General features: G+C 41.2%; 1 protein-coding gene across 6 annotated transcripts in view; it reads right to left on the reverse strand.

The window, feature by feature from the left end:
• Positions 1-20,871, reverse strand: part of LOC144341459 (uncharacterized) — a 112,626-nt gene that overhangs the window by 56,236 nt on the left and 35,519 nt on the right. Inside the window, exon 2 of one of the 6 annotated variants that reach the window (XM_078004932.1) lies at positions 14,323-14,442. The exons of 4 other annotated variants lie outside the window; for them this stretch is intronic. In XM_078004932.1, coding sequence (XP_077861058.1) covers positions 14,410-14,442 — 33 coding nt within the window. In that variant the 3' untranslated portion in view covers positions 14,323-14,409. Of the gene's footprint in view, positions 1-14,322; positions 14,466-20,871 lie in introns of those variants that run through there. One more of the 6 variants, XM_078004935.1, reaches the window with a different exon arrangement.

Consider the following 20,871-nt stretch of genomic DNA (forward strand, 5'->3'; position numbering starts at 1 on the left):
GCTGAGTGTGGTACCCCACACCTGTAGTCCTAGATACTTGTGAGAACAAGGCAGGAGGATCACTTGAGCCCAAAAGTTTGAGGCAGCAGTGACCTATGGTGGCACTACTGTACTCCAGCCTGGGCAACAGAGTCAGACACTGTCTCTAAAAAATAATAATAATAAAATTAAAGTTAAAATTAAAAAATATATATATATAAGGCCAGGCACAGTGGCTCAAGCCTGTAATCCCAGCACTTTGGGAGGCTGAGTTGGGTGGATCACAAGGTCAGGAGTTTGAGACCAGCCTGGCCAACATGGTGAAACCTCATCTCTACTAAAAATACAAAAAAAATTAGCTGGGTGTGTTGGCGTGCACCCGTAATCCCAGCTACTTAGGCTGAGGCAGGAGAATCGCTTGAAACCTGGTAGGCAGAGGTTGCAGTGAGCCAAGATCATGACACTGCACTCCAGCCTGGGTGACAGAGCGAGACTCCCCACACATATAGATATAAAATATATATACATAAAACATATATATAGGCTGGGTGCAGTGGCTCACTTGGACAAGTTTTATATATATGTACGTACATTGTATATATGTATATATTATTTTATATATAATGTGTATATTTATATTCATATATTTTATATATATATAAAAAAAATAGCAGGTTGAAACTGCAATGAACCGTGATCACACCACTGCACTCCTGTCTGGGCAACAGAGTGAGACACTGTCTCAAAAAAATAAATAAATAAAGATGTAAAAAGAACCTAGGGCTGGGCATGGTGGCTCACAGCTGTAATCCCAGCACAGCCCTTTGGGAGGCCGAGTGGGGCAGAACACCTGAGATCAGGAGTTAGAGACCAGCCTGGTTAACCTGGAGAAACCCTGACTCTACTAAAAACTAAAAATACCAAAAAAAAATTAGCTGGGTATGTTAGTGGGAGTCTGTAACCCCAGCTACTCGGGAGGCTGAGGCAGGAGAATCGCTTGAACCTGGGAGGCGGAGGTTGCAGTGAGCCGAGATTGTGCCATTGCACTCCGGCCTGGGCAACAAGAGGGAAACTGTCTCAAAACAAAAAAAGGGGCCGGGCGCGGTGGATTACACCTGTAATTCCAGCACTTTGGGAGGCCGAGGCGGGCAGATCACGAGGTCTGGAGACCAAGACCATCCTGGCTAAAACGGTGAAACTCCGTCTCTACTAAAAACACAAAAAATTGCCGGGCGCGGTGGCGGGCGCCTGTAGTCACAGCTACTCGGGAGGCTAAGGCAGGAGAATGCCGTTAACCTGGGAGGCGGAGCTTGCAGTGAGCCGAGATTGTGCCACTGCACTCCAGCCTGGAAGACAGTGCGAGACTCCGTCTCAAAAATAAATAAATAAATTAGCTGGGCGTGGTGGTGGGCATCTATAGTCCCAGCTACTCGGGAGGCTGAGCCAGGAGAATGGCGTGAACCTGGGAGGCAGAGCTTGCAGTGAGCCGAGACCGTGCCACTGCACTCCAGCCTGGGCGACCTAGGAAGACTCCGTCTCAAAAAAAAAAAAAAGAAAGAAAACCGACTACCACATGTTCTGATTTATAAGTGGGAGCTAAATGATGACAAATCATGAAAATAAGTCAGCAACAGACACTGAGGCTTCCTTGAGGGTGGAGGGTGGGAGCCAGGAGGGGGGCAGAAAAAATAACTGTTGATTAGTAAGTTTAATACCTGGGTGATGAAATAATCTGTACAACAAACCCTCATGACACAAGTTTACCTATATAACAAACCTGCACATGTACCCCTAAACCTTAAATTAAAAAAAAAAAATGCACTTAAAAAAGTCACAATCCCCAGGAAAACAAAAAGCTACACATCTGGAGAAAATCTAGTACCCCAAGATTAATTACACAATGTGGTTGCAAGTGGTGCTAAGAACTATTAAGCTGATTTTAATAAAAAGGGCAAATATCTCTGATTCCATTTTTTCCAATAAATTCCTACAAGCAAGAGTACAGCACACTGTTTCCTTGTGTTGAGCTTCCTTTTTTTTTTCCATTTAGAATCTTTGAGCCATTACTGTGATTAAAATAGCACCGTATGCTATGTTTTGTTTTTGTCATTCAAGAGAAATGTAACTAATGCATTATCAAAATAAATATCTGAAACAACTATTGATATGCTGACAGATTATGGATGAAAATAAGCCAGTCTAAATGTAAATAAATCAATAAAATATGTAAGAACAATTAAAACTGGCCTTTGATGTTGATGTATTGTTTGAGAAATAAGAATATGAGATTTTTTATATATATATATAGGAGTCTCTGCCTGACTCATAAAATTAGAGAACCCTACAGCTCTCCAAGCCCAGATATCTGTGGGCACTCTGCTATCCACAGTATAAAGAACCTGGCATGTACATTATGCAAGAGTGGAAACCAAGCCCAAACAGATCAGGGAAATAGTACTGTTTAAATTGCCATGCCAGCAATAGCACAACTGAAAATGACACCCCCACAGCATTGTTTTCTCCGCACGGTGAATTTCACAAGTGTTCCCTCGTAGAGGGAGACATTTATGCCTGCAGCTTCCTCCTCCTCTGGGCCTCTCTCTGACTGTAATAAAGGAAAGAAGAGAGAGAAGCTGATCTGTTAGGTCTCCACGAGGCAGCGCCTGTCAGATTTCCATCATGCCAGGCCAGCGGGTACTGTGGCAAAATCACACTGTGGGCCAACAAGGGAGATAACCAACCGATTGCCTTCTAAGGCAGGCTGCCTTGCAAATGGTCTTGAAGTTGTGAGCAGAAGCCCTAGGGAGTTGCAGTGGCTAAATCCTGGCTTTAGATTAGCTAGCTGAGGAAGAAGGAGCCCCGAAGTGTTGATGACAATCTACTCCACCCACTCACCAGCTACTGGCCCTCCTCAGCCTCTCTTTCCTCTCTGTTTCTTTCTCTCACCGTCTTGACCATGGACTTCTATCTTTGCACTTTCCTTTTCTAAGTTTTCTTTAGAAACCAAAGTGGAGAGGATGAAAAAGAGGATCTTAGGCAGAGATGAAAAAGTTACTTTAGTGGCAGAAAAGAACAATGAACTAAAGGAAATGCAGGAATAATTGGGAAAGAGTCAAATAAAGAGAATAGCCATTTTGGACTGAATTGTGGTTCCTTAACAACTCAAAATCAGGTGCTCTTATAGAGAAAAGAAATGCCTCCTTTTGGCAGAAAAATCAGTAACTCACTATTGCACTGTTTACTGCACAATTTATCAGTGGAACTTATGAGTTAACACAGGACCTTTGGCCCTTTAGGTCCTGTCAGTCCAGAATCCCAGCCTGTTGGACTATGGAAATAATTTTGCTAGGGTCACAAAGGATTAAGCATGGAATTAAAAAGAAAAGGGAAGACAGCCAGGTACAGTGGCTCACATCTGTAATTCCAGCTACTCAGAAGGGTCCCTTGAGCTCAGGAGTTCAAACCCAGCCTGGGCAACACAGTGAGACCCTGTTTCTAAAAAATAAAGAGGAAGGGAAGACATATGGAATGAAAACAGCATTGCTGAAATTGATTTTTATTAAATAACCCAACATTTTTAAATGGGGATATGGCAATAAAATATTCAGGCTGAAAGGGGCTAAGAAGTGCTGTGTTAAAAAACAGTGACTTCTGGTCGGGAACGGTGGCTCACGCCTGTAAACCCAGAACTTTGGGAGGCTGGGGCGGATGGATTACCTGAGGTCAGGAGTTTGAGACCAGCCTGGCCAACATGGTGAAACCCTGTCTCTACTAAAAATACAAAAATTAGCCAGGTGTGGTGGCACACACCTGTAGTCCCAGCTCTTCAGGAGGCTGAGGCAGGAGAATTGCTTGAACCAAGGAGTTGGAGGTTGCAAGGAACTGAGACTGTGTCATTGCACTCCAGCTTGGGGCAACAGAGTGAAACTCTGTCTCAAAGACAAACAAACAAACAACAAAAAAAGTGACTTCCTTTTCTCAGAAAAGGGAATTTGTGTCAGTGAATGGTTCCTATGGTCCATTTATCAGAAGAGATTCAATTGTAAAGTCTCAGAAAAGAGGCCTCTCAATTATCTTCAAACTAAAGGAACAGTGATTAATTCTGAGACACTACAGATGGATGTGTGAGTAAACAAACGTGGGCAGAAGGAGGAAGGTTAAGAAATGCTACCGCTGCTATTACGCCTGGTGTACAATTTTTTTCTTCCAGAGCTAATCATCCTAGCATCAGAAACAAAAGCTGAGGGATTAAGCTGTGTTCCAAGAACAGTTTTGATAATATTAATTACGTTGATAAATAAACTCAGAAACAACAAAAATAAATCAGGCCATTTTTCAGCTCCATTGAAAAGGCAGCATTTGCCAGATGGAAAAGGCCTCAGCAACAGAGGAAAAATTGCTTTCAATCTTCTAAAGAAAGTCTAACCATGAAGACCAAAGAAGACAAACAAAAAGTCTAGAATAAAGTCTTGCTTTATTCTATTTAATAAATTTTAATAAATACGGTGGTCTTTTGTAATGGAAAAAAACCCACTTTAATGACCGATATCTGTTGATTCTCTGGAATTATATGACAAAGTTAGGTAACAAGACTTTGCCTCATACATCTGTGCAGTGAACTAAAAAAGTAAAAAAAATAAAGAAAAAGAATTTGCCTCAAACTTAGTCATTTGGGCAGTCATCAAGGAAGGAACGCCGAGACTTTTTAATAACCTAATGTCTTTAGAAGCAAAGACCAGTCAGACAAGTTTCCAGATAGAGATAAAAATAAATCCAAAAAAAACCACCAAAAAACAAAAAAGATATCAGCATTAAATGGATAAGATAGAGCTTGCCAATGAAGAGAAAATGAGTAATTCTTGGTTCCATGTGAATTAAAAACTCACTGTTCAATTAAAAACTCAAATTATATCTCTGAAAGAACCATTGGGTTAAAAAAATTAAAAAATAATAAATAATAATACAAATTAAAAACTCAAATTAAAAACCCAACAAATCAATCAAATGAATTAAAAGCAATGTAAACTCTCCATTATCATTTAGGTGTCTAAACATGCTACCTCATCAGATCATTCTGGATTATAAACAGAACAATAATAGCTCATATATACGATTTTCTTTCACATCAAGATGTAAAATGGTTCAGAGAAATTATCTCATTAATCTCACACCACTTTGAAGAATAGGTAGTAAAACAAGAATTTAAAGCCAGCACTACCAGTTCAAAAATTGCTAACCTAACCATCTCATTGGATTAAGGTTGAGCCACCATTTGGGTGCATTACAGTCAGTGAAAAGATCACCTGAGGTATGGAGTTCGAGACCACCCTGGCCAACAAAGCAAAACCCCATCTCTACTAAAAATACAAAATTAGCCTGGCATGGTGGTGCACACCTGTAATCCCAGCTACTTGGGAAGCTGAGGCACCGGAATAACTTGAACCCTGGAGGTGGAGGCTGCAGTGTTCATGGCCGAGATCATACCGTTGCACTCCAGCCTGGTGACAGAGACCCTGTCTCAAAGAAAATATTTTTTGAAAAAAGTATATATACTGTAGGCAGAGCGCAGTGGCTCATGTCGCCGAGATGGGCAGATCACCTGAAGTCAGGAGTTCAAGACCAACCTGGCCAACATGGTGAAATCCTGTCTCTACTAAAAATACAAAAATTAGCTGGGTGTGGTGGCACACACCTGTAATCCTAGCTACTCAGAAGGCTGAGGCAGGAGAATCATTTGAACCCAGGAGGCGAAAGTGGCAGTGAGCCAAGAAAAAAAATTCTAGGTCGGGCACAGTGACTCATGCTTGTAATCCCAACATTTTGGGAGGCTGAGGTGAGTGGATCACCTGAGGTCAGGATTTAGAGAACAGCCTGGCCAACATGGTGAAACCCCCGTCTCTACTAAAAATAACAAAAAATTAGCTGGGCGTGATGGTGAGTGCCTGTAACACCAGTTACTCGGGAGGCTGAGGCAGGAAAATCACATGAACCTGGGAGATGGAGGTTGCAGTGAGCCAAGATTGCACTATTGCACTCCAGCCTGGGCAACAAGAACAAAACTCTGTCTCAAAAAAAAAAAAAAAAAAAAAAGAGAAAGAAAGAAAAAGAAAAAAAAATTCCAGAGATACCATTGCATTTCCTTTTTACAAACATTTCTTTTTTAGGCACTGGGCTGAACACTGGTTGGATGGTGCCTGCTTTGGCTGAGGTGGAGACAGGCTGGAGTTAGGAAGAGAATTCTTATTTCTCACAGTTGGGAAAGACCTAGAAAAGGATCCAGGATGTAGATGTTCCTAGGTATTCTCAATTTTGCAAAGCTGGAAGGTGTTACTTTATTAGATTTCCACAACATGCCTTTCAGAAATGACAGTTAACAATTATTGGGTGCCAAAATACATACATGGTTTTTTATTTACAGGGATGTAATACTGATTCTGTCCCTAATATAGAGCAGACACTCTACAAACACACTGAAACATTTACAATCAAGTAAACTGTGACTTGCAAAGAGGTGGGAATAACTTTCCCAAGACCACACACTAGTACCCCTAACTCCCATTCTGCATGAGCTGTTGATGTTACTTTTCCACATATCCTCACATTCTGGTACCCTTCGAAATGACAGTAATTACTTTGGAGGATAGGTCCTCTATGATGTCATAAAAATTGCTCTTGACTGATAATTCTGTTCTTGTCTCAGCTCTACTAACTAGCCCTGTGAACAAGGACAAACGTCTTTACCTCACCACCTCTGTTTCCTCATCTAAAAAATGCTAACATGAAATGGAATGCTCTCAAAAGTACCTTTTATTCCTAAAATTCAAAGGTGTAAGAAGTACATATTCTACGTTGGGTGCGCTGGGGCTCACGACCGTAATCCCAGCACTTTGGGAGGCCGAGACAGGCAGATCACCTGAGTTCAGGAGTTCAAGACCAGCCTGACCAACACGGTAAAACCTCGTCTCTACTAAAAATACAAAAATTAGTCGGGTGTGGTGGCACGCGCCTGTAATCCCAGCTACTCAGGAGGCTGAGGCACAAGAATGGTTTGAACCCAGGAGGCAGAAGTTGCAGCGAACTGAGATAGTGCCACTGCTCTCCAGCCTGGGCAACAGAGCGTGACTTCATCTCAAAAAAAAAAAAAAAAAAGTATATATTCTAAATTAAGGAATATATATTTGAAATTATGGGACATGTCATAATTTAAATTATGTCTTAGTCTATAATGATGTATTTGAACATGAGTATACCTTAAAGGAAAACCCCAACAGTTTTTGTTTGATAGAGGGCTTTAAAATACTGGCTTTAAAAGATAAACAAAAATTAAATTAAATATTGGCTTTTAATAAAATGAATCAACTTAAAAAATTATCTGGCTGGGTGTGGTGGGGTAGGTCAATAATCCCAACACTTTGGGAGGCTGAGGCAGAAGGATTGCTTGAGGCCAGGAGTTCAAGACCATGGGGCAATGTAGCAAAACTCCATCTTTATTTTAATTTTTATTTTTTTTAGACTGAATATTGCTCTGTCACCCAGGCTGGAGTGCAGTGGCACGATCTCGGCTCACTGAAACCTCCACCTCCTGGGTTGAAGCAATTCTCCTGCCTCAGCCTCCCAAGCAGCTGGGATTACAAGTGCCTGCCACCACACCTGGCTAATTTTTGTATTTTTAGTAGAGACAAGGTTTCACCATGTTGGCCAGGCTGGTCTTGAACTCTTGACCTCAAGTGATCAGCCCACCTTGGCCTCCCAAAGTGCTGGGATTACAGGAGTGAGCCACTGCGCCCAGCCCCCATCTTATTAAAAAATATATATATATTCATTTCGGTCACCCTTTTCAGGAGGATGAGCCTAGCTCCGGCGATGTCTTGGATTTATGAAGTTCCTCTCTTGAGGCTGAACAGAGATAGGTACTTTCTGCAGTGGCGTCAGGACACCTCCTTGACATCGTAACATGAAGGTGGTGGCAACGGCCAGTGTTTCGGGGAAATGGAGAGTATCAGAATGACAGGAGGTAGGAGTAAGACAGGTGGTAGCAGAGGAATGGGTGGGACCCACTGACAGAGTGACACCTCCAGCTGGCCAAGCTCATTATCAGCGTTGACTTTGTGTATAGGAAACAAGCTTCAAACATATTGGTATGTAACTGGTTCCTTGATATGCCCATCTTGTACTAACGCACTCAGCCCTTCTGAGCTTATTGTCCTTCCTCCTCCTCCTCTTGCTCAAACTCTTGCCTTTACCTGTTTGAATCCCTGCCTACGCAATATCTTAAAGGTGGGAGTTCCTGCTTGGGCAGGAGTGGAGACAGAATGAAATGAGAATTTTGATTTCTTAAGGCTCCTAACCAAGAAAAACCAAGAAAAAGGATCCAAAGTGTTGACATTTTTAAATATTCGCAGTTATGTAAAGTTTGATCCCAAAACTACAACAGATACCCATAGTATTAAAAGCTAACATTTACTGAGTGCTTACTAAGTGTTACGCACTGTTTTAAAGAGCTTATAGATGCTAACTAATTTTGTTTTCCCAACAGTCATGTGCAATAGGAACTTTTTCTTTTTTTTAAGAGTCAGGGTCTCACTCTGTTGCCCAGGCTGGAGTGGGCAGCCTACTAGTGCAATGACTCACTCGTGACTCACTGCAGCCTTAAACTTTTTGGCTCAAGTGATCCTTTCTCCTCAGCCTCTCTAGTAGCTAGGACTACAGGCATGCACCACCATGCCCAGCTAATTTTTAAAATTTTTTGTAGAGATGTGGCTTGAGGCCAGGAGTCCATGACCAGCCTAGGCAACACAGCAAGACCCTGTCTCTTAAAAAAATAAATTCAAAATTGGCCCAGCATGGTGGCACATGCCTATAGCCCCAGCTACTCAGGAGGCTAATGTCAGGGATCTTTTGAGCCTGCAAGGTACAAGGCTGCAGTGAGCTATGATGATACCACTGTACTCCAGCCTGGGTGACACAGTGAAACTCAAACAAACAAACAAGCAAAAACCATACCTTTTTTGTTGCTGTTGTTCTTGTAGAGACAGGGTCTCGATATGTTGCCAGGACTGGTCTCAAATTTCTGGGTTCAAGTAATCCTCCCACCTCAGCCTCCCAAAGTGCTGGGATTATAGGTGTTAGCTGCTGTGCTTGGCTGTTCTCGGCCCATACTAAGCATTTAATGTTAGCTTTTGTTATAGGTAGCATTAGTTCTGCAAAATTAACTCACCCTGAGAGATGATTTACAAATGTTTTGCTGAGGAAACTTGAAAAATCTCTCAAGTCCAATCACAGGGTAGCAATTAAATGTCTGAGACAGTCCAGGACAGCCCAGCATGAGCTTCAGTATTCCAGGAACCAGGGCTCTGCAGTCTTTCTGTCAGTGTAAGCTGAAGATATGTCCCCTCATGCTAGAGCATCCTGGTGCTGTGTATTAAATGAAACACACACATACACACACACACACACACACACACAAAAAACCTTCTTCTAAGGATAAACAATAATTTCCAAAGGTAGTGTACTTCTAATAAGGTATATCAAGAGTAAAAATAGCCCTTTTAATACAAGATGATCAGCACAGAGATGTAGATCACAGTGGAGACGGCACGTCACGTTACTGTTGAGCCATACTGGCATCTGTTTGTTGAACTAGTTCCAAGCTTCTAAACTCACACAGCTTATTATCTTGTATACATACCAAGCCAAAATGCTGAAACTGCCGTCTTTTTTCTTTAAGCAGCATTAGTTTCAGCAGCAAGACATCATTTCCTATGTTAATTTCTGCAAAGGAATGATTGCAAACATGAGGATTTACTAACTTCCCGTGCTACACTCAGCGCCCAAGGAGTCAGGGGGTGGAGGTAAAAGATTTGTTCTCCAAGTTGTATGAAAGACAACATTTTTGTGTGTCTTCAGAAAAATTTCGGCATTTTTTGCTATAATCAAACAAAACATTTACATGTATATGGTTTTTCAGGTGTTGGTTGATATATTAACATAATTGTAAAACATGCCAAACAAAATCATGATAAGCCTACTGACTCAGATGTGATGAAACCTCTCAATGAATTCCCAACTATTTGTTTCAAATGCTTCATTTTCCTGATTAGAGAGGAAAAATTATTGGAGAAATTATCAAAACTAATCACCACTTGAAATGTATTGTACAGGCCTTCCAAAAATGAAGCTACATTTATGAGTTGAGAATCATATTATGGTTAAATCAAATACAAGATAGGAAGCTGCAAACATTACATTTCACCTTCCTGGGTAGTAATCTAAATCTAAATGTAGATGAATTTTAGATGACTCTTATTTAAATCAATTCCATCCTAAATTATGTGCATCACTGCAGTCATTTGAAATAGTAGACTGAACAGATTCAGAAAAGTACTACTCAGAGATTAGTAGAATGAATTTTTTATAAAACTGTCTTGATTCCCCTTGGAATTCTTTAAAAAGTAAAATAAAAATTTAAAAATTCATCTAGGGACTGAGCGTGATGGCTCCTTCTCAAAAAAAAAAAAAAAAAAAAAAAGAAAAAGAAATAAAAATAATTAGCTGGGCGTGGTAAATCTCAGCTACTTGGGAGGCTGAAGAAGGAGAATTGCTTGAACCCGGAGGCAGAGGTTGCAGTGAGCCAGCCAAGATCATACCACTGCACTCCAGGCTGGGCAACAGAGGGAGACTCTGTCTCAAAAAAGATTTTAAAAAAAAAGCACATTTAAAAAAAAAAAAAACCAGAAAAACAAAAATAAAAACTCATCGTGTTCTATTCTAGGAAAAACATTAGGGAAGAAGTAACTATTTGGGGAAGTCTGTGATATGAAATTCAACTCTGTGACCTCACAGAAAGGACATAACATGAAGAAAGCCTTCAAACTAATTTTTGTCAAATCAACCCAACTAGGTTTCATCAACTTTATATGAATTCATTTTACTTGGTGCTAATCAAGTTAAATTTTTTAAATAAGTGTATGTAAGAAGAAATGCAGCCGGGCGCAGCGGCTCACGCCTGTAATCCCAGCACTTTGGGAGGCCGAGGCAGGCAGATCATGAGGTCAGGAGATTGAGACCATCCTGGCTAACACGGTGAAACCCCATCTCTACTAAAAACACAAAAAATTAGCCAGGCGTGGTGGTGGGCGCCTGTAGTCCCAGCTACTTGGGAGGCTGAGGCAGAAGAATCATGTGAACCTGGGAGGCAGAGCTTGCAGTGAGTGAGATCACGCCACTGCACTCCAACCTGGACAACAGAGCAACAGAGCGAGACTCAGACTCAAAAAAAAAAAAAAAAAGAAAAGAAAGAAAAAGAAATGCAGGCTGTTGATCCTGAAGTAGATTAGGTGCTGCTGAATTGAGAACTTTAGCCGGACATGGGAGTGGAGGACAAGCAAAAGATGCTGACTTGGCCTAGGGATCCCCAGGAGAGGACAAGGGAGAGGAATGAGTGAATCTCCTAACAATAGCAAGAGAGCAATGCCAGCAGGGGGAGAAAAGAGCAAAGGCCTGAGAGCAGCTATAGCTCTGTGATGAGACTTCTTGTATGCAAGCGACTACTGCATGGCCCATAGCAGCTTAAAATAAATGGGCACCAGCAGATAAGACAGGTGATAATAACAGCTCGAAATAAATGGGCAGACTAATATTTCCTTATGGTTCTGAATATGACATTTGTTTCTAGTTTTGTAACTATGAGTTTATGTGAACCTCATGGGTTTTGAGTTAGGCAAATAGCTTCTATGTAATTAAAAGTAATTCCACCTTTTTTTTTTTTTTTTTTTGAGACAGAGTCTAGCTGTGTCATCCAGGCTGGAGTGCAGTAGTGTGATCTCGGCTCACTGCAACCTCCACCTCCCGGGTTCAAGCAATTCTCCTGCCTCAGACTCCTGAGTAGCTAGGACTACAGGCACCCGCCACCACGCTCGGCTAATTTTTTGTTTGTTTGTATTTTTAGTAGAGACGGGGTTTCACCAAATTGGCCAGGCTGGTCTTGAACTCATGACTTCAGGTGATCTGCCTGCTTGACCTCCCAAAGTGCTAGGATTACAGGTGTGAGCCACTGCTTCCAGCTGTGATTCCATCTTAATAAAGTTCTGTGATCTGCAAAAAAAAAAAAAAAAAAGAAAAAGAAAAAAGAAGAAAAAATGCAAAAGATACATTACTTTTTTTTTTTTTTTTCCCGAGATGGAGTTTCACTCTTGTGGTCCAGGTTGGAGTGCAACGGCACAATTTTAGCTCATCGCAACCTCTGCCTCCTGGGTACAAGTGATTCTCCTGCTTCAACCTCCCAGGTAGCTGAGATTACAGGCATGCACCACCACACCCAGCTAATTTTGTATTTTTAGTAGAGACGGGCTTTCTCCAAATTGGTCAGGCTGGTCTCAAACTCCCGACCTGAGGTGATCCTCCTGCCTTGGCTTCCCAAAGTGCTGGGATTACAGGCATAAACTACTGTGCCTGGCCCAGAAGATATACTTCTAAGAAATGAAGTACATATAAATGAATTATTAATTAACATTATGAAATTTCATCTTGTTTCCATCTCAGCCTATACTTCAAATTCATATATTTGTCTTAAAATATGCTTCAGTTTTTTATTCCAAGAAGCCATATCATGTAAGTCAATAATGAATCCATATGAAATAGTTACATGAAGTTCTAACTCAGAAAACACTAAGAGAAATTATTTTGGCATAAAGAAGCCACTCTTTGGAGGCAACAGAAATTCAGATTCATACTCTGCCACTGTTAGGTATGGATATTTATAAAATTGGGGTAATATAAAGTCATTTTTATAATGTCATTATTAAAATTATCAGCACCAGAATCGTATTTCATTGAATATATATCCACTCTCTTGCCCACCTGTGAGCCTTATCAGTCCCTGATGGCAGAGACAGTCTTTTGTTTGTTCTGGGTGTGGTCTTATGTCAGAGTAACAGAGCAAAACAGGATGCACGTGTGTGAGAAAAACTGGGGAATGTTAGCAATTTTATGGGTTTCATACTTGGTGGTGCTTCATCTTAATTTCCTGTAATTTGATGTCTTAATCTTTAATTGCTCCATTTTGAAATCAGCCACCAGCTGCAGCTAATACAGGTCACAGTAACCAGATGAATCAGCCTCACACTCCTGAGGCCATTCTGCACATTTGCCAACAACATTCAGAGCAGACGTGACCAAAGGGTCATAACAAGCAGACTGGTCAGTTGACGAAGTTGGTTTAGAGCTGTAGCTTTCTCAAAGATAGTGTGGACCAGCAGCGTCAGCATCACCTGGGAATGTGTTAGTAATGCAATTATTGAACCCCACACCAGACTTAGGGCAACAGAAACTCTGAAGGTGGGGACCAGCAACCTAAGTTTTAACAAGCCATGCAGGTGATCCTCATGTACATTAAGGTTTGAGAATCACTGGATTAGGTCAGGGGTCCCCAACCCTCAGGCTGCGGACCAGTACTGGTCCATGGCCTGTTAGGAACCGGGCTGCACAGGAGGAGGTGAGTCGAAGCCTAGTGAGCATTACTACCCTAGCTCCGCTGCCTATCAGAACAGCAGCAGCGTTAGATTCTCATAGGAGAATAAACCCTATTGCAAACTGCACATGTGAGGGATCTAGGTTGCGTACTCCTTATGAGAATCTAATGCCTGATGATCTGAAGTGGAACAGTTTCATCCTGAAACCAACCCCTGCCCACTGCCCTCCCAGTTCATGGAAAAACTGTCTTCCATGAAACCAGTCCCTGGTGCCAAAAAGCCTGGGGACTGCTGGATTAGGTGCTTCTCCAATGTCATGATTTTATAGAAATCTGTGAAACATTGATTTTGTGACAAAGCTTCAAAGGTTACTTGAATAAGTAGAGTGATTAAGGAAGTGTTAATAAGACAAACCTGGACAAATTACTTAACTTCAGTTTCCTCGGTAAAGGGAGATTACTAATAGTTCTGATCTCATAGGATCGGTTGTGAGGATTCAACAAGTTAATACACATGAAATGCCCCAAACAGCTCTGGGTGTCCTAAGTATTTAATAAATGGTCCTAGGGAGGGAATTTTATTATCCTCAATTTTCAAATGAAGGCCCAGAGGTACTAGGAAGGTAAATAATTTACCCAAGTAAATAAAAACTAGAATCCACCCAAATTGCAGGCTTTTGTCCACTCTACTACTATACTTCCCAGTGGAGGTGGGGAGGAGTATAAACTGGAAGAAATATTCGACAAACTAGTCATAGGTTCTCCAGAGTTACTGTCTACAATTTAAGGGGGGTAAAAAAGGAACTGAATTGCTTTTTCATTTTTCTCAAACCTTAGGGATTGTTGATGCAATAGCAGAAGGAAAACATTCTTACCTCCTAAAATTATTGTCTTGCTGTGAGCAGAGTTTGTGGTCACCTGTGCTGGCACACAGACAGCAGCCAAGGGGCTCCACTTCCATCCTAATGGATCCAGCCCTCCGAAGGCTCCTGATTCTGTTACACATGGTTCTTTATTTCTAGGTGGAAGAGGCTATAAATTCTGCAAAACTGTTGTAATTTATTTTCTGCTAGACCAGTTAGCAAGTGTTCTCTAAATACATTATTACTATGGGCGGTTTTGTTGTCATTATCATATTACTAATGTTTAGCAATTCTGTTTCTTCATTCTTGCTCTACTTTTTTCTGAGACGTGGCACGATCTCAGCTCACAGCAACCTCCGACTCCCTGATTCAAGCGATTCTCCTGCCTCAGCCTCCTGAGTAGCTGGGATTACAGGCACATGCCACCATGCCCAGCTACTTTTTGTATTTTTAGTATAGACGGGGGTTTCACCATATTGGCCAGGCTGGTCTCGAACTCCTGACCTCGTGATTTGCCCACCTCGGCCTCCCAAAGTGCTGGGATTACAGGCATAAGCCACCATGCCCGGCCTCTACTTTGTTTTCTAGGAAAAGCAAGATACTAGAAATATCTGATATTCTCTTCCTTCCTCCTCAGTCTGACCAAGTTTTGCAAAATCTAAAGTCTAAAAAGCGCCAGTTGGGTGAATGTTAATGACAATGGGGAATTATTGCTAATTCTTCAGGGCATGATCAATGGAACATCTAGTTTATCTGATATCTAGAACTAATCACTTTTAAATCCCTACTTTTTTCATAGGACAAAATTACTTTCAGTAACAATCATGAAAACAAATTAATAATAATAACCAGAAAAATACAGTAAAATTTAATTTCTTTTTTACTTTAAAAACATTTTCTAGAAACAGGGTCACACTCCATTACCCAGGCTGGAATGCAATTGTGAGATCATAGTTCACTGCAACCTTGAACTCCTAGGCTCAAGAGATCCCCCTGCCTCAGCCTCCAGGCCTGAAATTTTATTTTATTGAACTTCATATATATATAAAATTTCATATGTATAAAACATGCCAGTAGGCCAGCAGTGGTGGCTTATGCCTATAATCCCACTTTGAGAGGCCAAAGAGGGAGGACTGCTTGAGGTCAGGAGTTTGAGACCAGCCTGGGCAGCATAGTAAGACCTCATCTCTACGAAAAATTGAAAAACAAAACCATGGTGAGGCTGGGCACCGTGGCTCACACCTGTAATCCTAGCACTTTGGGATCACGAGGTCAGGAGTTTGAGACCAGCATGGTCAACATAGTGAAATCCCGTCTCTACTAAAAATACAAAAATGAGCCGGGCATAGTGGCACACGCCTGTAGTCCCAGTTACTCGGGAGGCCGAGGCAGGAGAATCGCTTGAACCCAGGAGGCGGAGGTTGTGGTGAGCCGAGATTGCACCACTGCGATCTAGTCTGGGCAACAGAGTGAGACTCCATCTCAAAAAAAAAAAAAAAAAAAGCAACATAACTTTTTAAAAAACTACACACATACACAATATAATAAAGACTTAATACTATTTACTGTAATTGCATTAATTATTAAGGGGGAAATTATACCTACATATTGGTCGTTTACAGTAATGAATGATGTTAGGATTTCATTGCAATCAAATAAGAAGAATTCCAGCTAACATAAAGATACTATTTATGTTAACCAAGATAGTTTATTTATCAACTAAAATAGTTAGCCTTCTGTGCAGGAGTTCCAGCCTCTCTAAAGTCATGTGTTCTGGTATTTGTCCCCAAAAACTTCATGAGACCCAGCCTTTATGAAACTAGGCCTGAACCATGGTTGAAATTCTGTCCACAAAAAGATGTTTAGACTTTAGAAAATGTTGTAAAATTACCAAACAAAAATACTGCACCTCTGTTTCACTTTAGTTAATTTTACACTCAAAGAATCCAAGTGGTCATGCTGAATGACAGAATTGTTGTAATTCACATTCCTTTTCTTATCGTTACAATGACCATGCCATCATTGTTCCTTTCAAATCTACCATCTAGATGCAGGAATATTCGTACTACAGAGGTCAGAAACACAAACTGTGTTTCCCTCTCCACATACCCACTCACTCTAATTCCACAATTCCAAGTCATTTCCATTTAGAATTTATTTTCAAAACTAATGCTTGTATTTTTTTTTTTTTTTGAGACGTAGTCTTGCTCTGTCGCCCTTGCTCACTGCAAGCTCTGCCTCCTGGTTTACGCCATTCTCCTGCCTCAGCCTCCCAAGTAGCTGGGACTACAGGCGCCCGCCACCTCACCCGACTGGTTTTTTGTATATTTTAGTAGAGACGAGGTTTCACCATGTTAGCCAGGATGGTCTCGATCTCCTGACCTCGTGCTCCGCCCGTCTTGGCCTCCCAAAGTGCTGGGATTACAGGCTTGAGCCACGGCGCCCAGTCTAATGCTTGTATTTTAATTCCAGGACACTAAGGGGCCAAGTGTGTATTTAAAACTCTTTAGTTGGCTGGACGCGGTGGCTCATGCCAGTAATCCCAGCACTTTGGAAGGCCAAGGCGAGCGGATCATGAGGTCAGGAGTTCCAGACCAGCCTGACCAACATGGTGAAACCCCGTCTCTACTAAAAATACAAAATTAGCCAGGCATGGTGGCATGCGCCTGTAATCCTAGCTACTCAGGAGGCTAAGGCAGGAGAATCTCTTGAACCCAGGAGGTGGAGGTTGCAGTGAGCCAAGATGGTGCCACTGCAGTCCAGCCTGGGCGACAGAGCGAGACTCCATCTCAAAAATAAATAAAATAAAATAAAACTATTTAGTTGCCATTGGAACACAACGTTTACTTTAAAATAAAAAGTGCTCACTTGGCCAGGAGCGGTGGCTCATGCCTATAATCCCAGCACTTTGGGAGGCCCAGGTGGGTGGATCACTTGAGGTCAGGATTTCAAGACCAGCCTGGCCAACATGGTGAAACCCTGTCTCTACCAAAAAATATAACAACTAGCTGCGTGTGGTGGTGTGCACCTGTAGTCCCAGCTACTCAGGAGGCTGAGGCACGAGAATTGCTTGAGCCTGGGAGGTGGAGGCTTCAGTGAGCTGTGGCACCACTGCACTCCAGCTTGGGTAAAAGAATGAGATTCCGTCTCAAAAAAAAAAAAAAAGGCTCACTTGAAGTTTATATATTATTCAACAGAATGCAACAATTGTTGACAGCGTAAACACCCCCCCCCCCAAAAAGTCTTAGCAAGCAGTATTTTATTACTGACATTTTGAGAATTGCTGGTGTATGGTTGGTTTTTATTATATATATGTTTAATTCTTTATAGACAATGTATCCAATTATTCCCCGCACCCACAGCAGACTACTTCCACTGCTTCCCTCTCCACTGGCACATGATTAAATAGATGAATCCCCTTATTCTTGGTTGATACATGCTGAAATATTTGAAGACGAAGTTTCAAAATGTCTACAACTTAATTTCAAATGGCTAAGACACACACAAAGCACATAGAGATTGATAATGAAAATATGGGGAAACATTGATTGCTGAATATAGATAATCATCATTGTACCATTCTTTAAATTATTTTGAAATTGTTTATCAGAAAAATATTGTAAAAGGTACTATTTTTACCCTTTGGCTAATTTATGAGAAAAAAGTATGTACATACACGTATTTATACTTTTATGTTATACATAATGTAAATTTTTTTTTTTTTTGAGATAGGTTCTCACTCTGTCACCTAGGCTGGAGTGCTGAGTGGTGGCATGGGTTTCAGCTCACTGCAACCTCTGCCTCCCGGGCTCAAGTGATCCCCCCACCTCAGCCTCTGGAATAGCTGGGACCACAGGTGTGCACCACCATATCCGGCTAATTGTTTTGTATTTTTAGTTGCCCAAGCTGGTTTCAAAATCCTGGACTCAAGTGATCTGCCTGCCTCAGCCTCCCAATAGCTGGGATTACAGGCATGAGCCACCACACCTGGACCAACAATTTTCTAATCAACAAATATATTTTTGTGTTTTGTTGAGACAGAGTCTTACTCTGTCCCCCAGGTTGGAGTGCAACAGCACAATCTCAGCTCACTGCAACTTCCGCCTCCTGGGTTCAAGAGATTCTCGTGCTTCAGCCTCCAGAGTAGCTGAGATTATAGGCGTGCGCCCCCACACCCAGCTAATTTATTTTATGTTATTTATTTTTTGTGTGTGTGAAAAAGAGTCTCGCACTGTCACTGAGGCTGGAGTGCAGTGGTGCAACATTGGCTCACTGCAATCTCCGCCTCCTGGGTTCAAGCGATTCTCCTGCCTCAGCCTCCCGAGTAGCTGGGACTACAGGCATGTGCCACAATACCCAGCTAACTTTTGTATTTTTAGTAGAAATGGGGTTTCTCTATGTTGGCCAGGCTGGTCTCGAACTCCTGACCTCAAGTGACCTGCCCGCCTCGGCCTCCCAAAGTGCTGGGATTACAGGTGTGAGCCACAATATATATATATATATATATATTTAAATTTTTATATATATTGGCCTAAATATACATATTAAATGATAATAAGTAAACTCATTATTTTTAAAAAGAAAAAAATAAATGAGAAGTTTGAACTCTTAAACAAAATTGCATTTTCCAGTTTTCTGAAATTGCCTATTAATGTAGATATAGTCTTCCATAGTTTTTGATAGATTGTTTTAAAATGATATAAATTACGCCTCTACTAAAAATACAAAAATTAGCTGGGCGTGGTGGTGCATGCCTGTAATCCCAGCTACTTCCAAGGCTGAGGCAGGAGAATCGCTTGAACCTGGGAGGCGGAGGTTGCAGTGAACAGAGATTGCGCTACTGCACTCCAGCCTGGGACAGAGTGAGACTGTCTCAAAAAAAAAAAAAAAAAAAGAGAGAGAGACAAGGTCTCATTCTGTCACCCAGGCTGGAGTGCAGTGGTAGAAACATGGCTCACTGCAGCCTCAACCACTTGGGCTCAATCAGTCCTCCTACCTCAGCCTCCCAGCAGCTGGAACCACAGGCAGATGCCACTACACCCAACTAATTTTTTATTTTTTGTACAGATGTGGTCTCACTGTGTTGCCCAGGTTGGTTTTCAACTCGTGGGCTCCAGCAATTCTCCCACCTCAGCCTCCCAAAGTGCTGGGATTACAGGCATGAGACACCATATCCAGCTGCACTGCAATTTTCCCAGCTTGAATAGGGCCTGGGTTGATAGTATAACCACTTTTCTAGTGCATTGTTGTCTCCAGATTCAAACTTTAAACAGGATTTTCTTTATATATATTTTATATATTTATATATATATATGAAGAGAGAGAGAGAGAGAGAGCTATATACCTACGAAACAATGATTTAAAACTCAGTTCAGAAGTTCTCCATTTCATTATATCCTTTTGATATGGCAGTATAAAATGAGCTTGAGCTTGTTATTAATTTGAAAATCAATTGAACTTTGTTTTTCTTAGCTTTAGTTTTGTAACTTTTTTGTTTGTTTTTTTTTTTAAACGAATAGACTATTTTTCAGACCAGCTTTAGGTTTATAGCAAAATGAAGGGGAAAGTACAGAGAGTTCCCACAGGCACCCTCTACTGGACACCCACAGCCTCCCCCACCATTGCCATTCTGTACATTTGTCACAATCCGTGGCCCAACACTAACACAACATTATCAACCAAAGCCCATAGTTTACATTAGGGATTCACTCTTGATGTTGAATGTTCTATGAGTTTTGAAAAATGTATAGTGACATGTATTCATCATTTACTATCGTTCAAAATAGCTTAGACCTCAATTTTTTTTAAATTAAAATATTTTCAGAATAAGTTTTTTAAGAGTTAAGTCCTGGAATTGAAAATGTCCGTATTTAATTTATACTATGACTAGTCTTTTAAGTTCCAACTCTGTCAGAAAATTCCTATTATAATGAATTTTTATTATACTACTTATTTTTGTTTGTGGTATTAACGTTACCACCATAAACAAATCTTTGAAACTATTTCTTCTTGTATCCTCAAAAGTTTCCATTAAAACGTTATCTGTGTCCACCTAACTCATTGCTTTCAAGGGAATAAAACAGTTGTTTGAGTCAACTAGAAAACAAATCCGATTAAGACAAGGAGACACTTTATTTGAAAGGATTAATGCAAGTGGTGGCTATGAGAAAGATAATGGTAACTGGGAGAACTCTCTGACAATAACATCTGCAAGTGTCTGAAAGGTTAGGCAAAAAGGGATTTTCTTTTTTAGAGAGGAGTAAACAAGGCTAGAAAGAACCAGGCGTGGAGAAGTGGGATTAAAGGGTGCAGGTAGCATGACTGGTTAGTAGATCAGAGAATGTTTTACCCTGAGGTGACCCTATTTTTGGGAGAGCCTTTTAGGGAAGGACTTTTAGACTGAGGGGCAGCCAAAATTTAGGAGCCTGGGGGAAGGGGAGAAACTTAACCAAAGTTGGATTAACTAGCACTCTGTTCCAGTTTTGATTCCATGGACATAAGCGGTTCAACTAGCCTTTATGAGGCAGAGAATGGGAACCTGGAGGGTCTGGCCTTGGCATA

Source organism: Macaca mulatta, chromosome 6 (genome assembly GCF_049350105.2).
Source record: "Macaca mulatta isolate MMU2019108-1 chromosome 6, T2T-MMU8v2.0, whole genome shotgun sequence".
NCBI lineage: Eukaryota > Metazoa > Chordata > Mammalia > Primates > Cercopithecidae > Macaca > Macaca mulatta.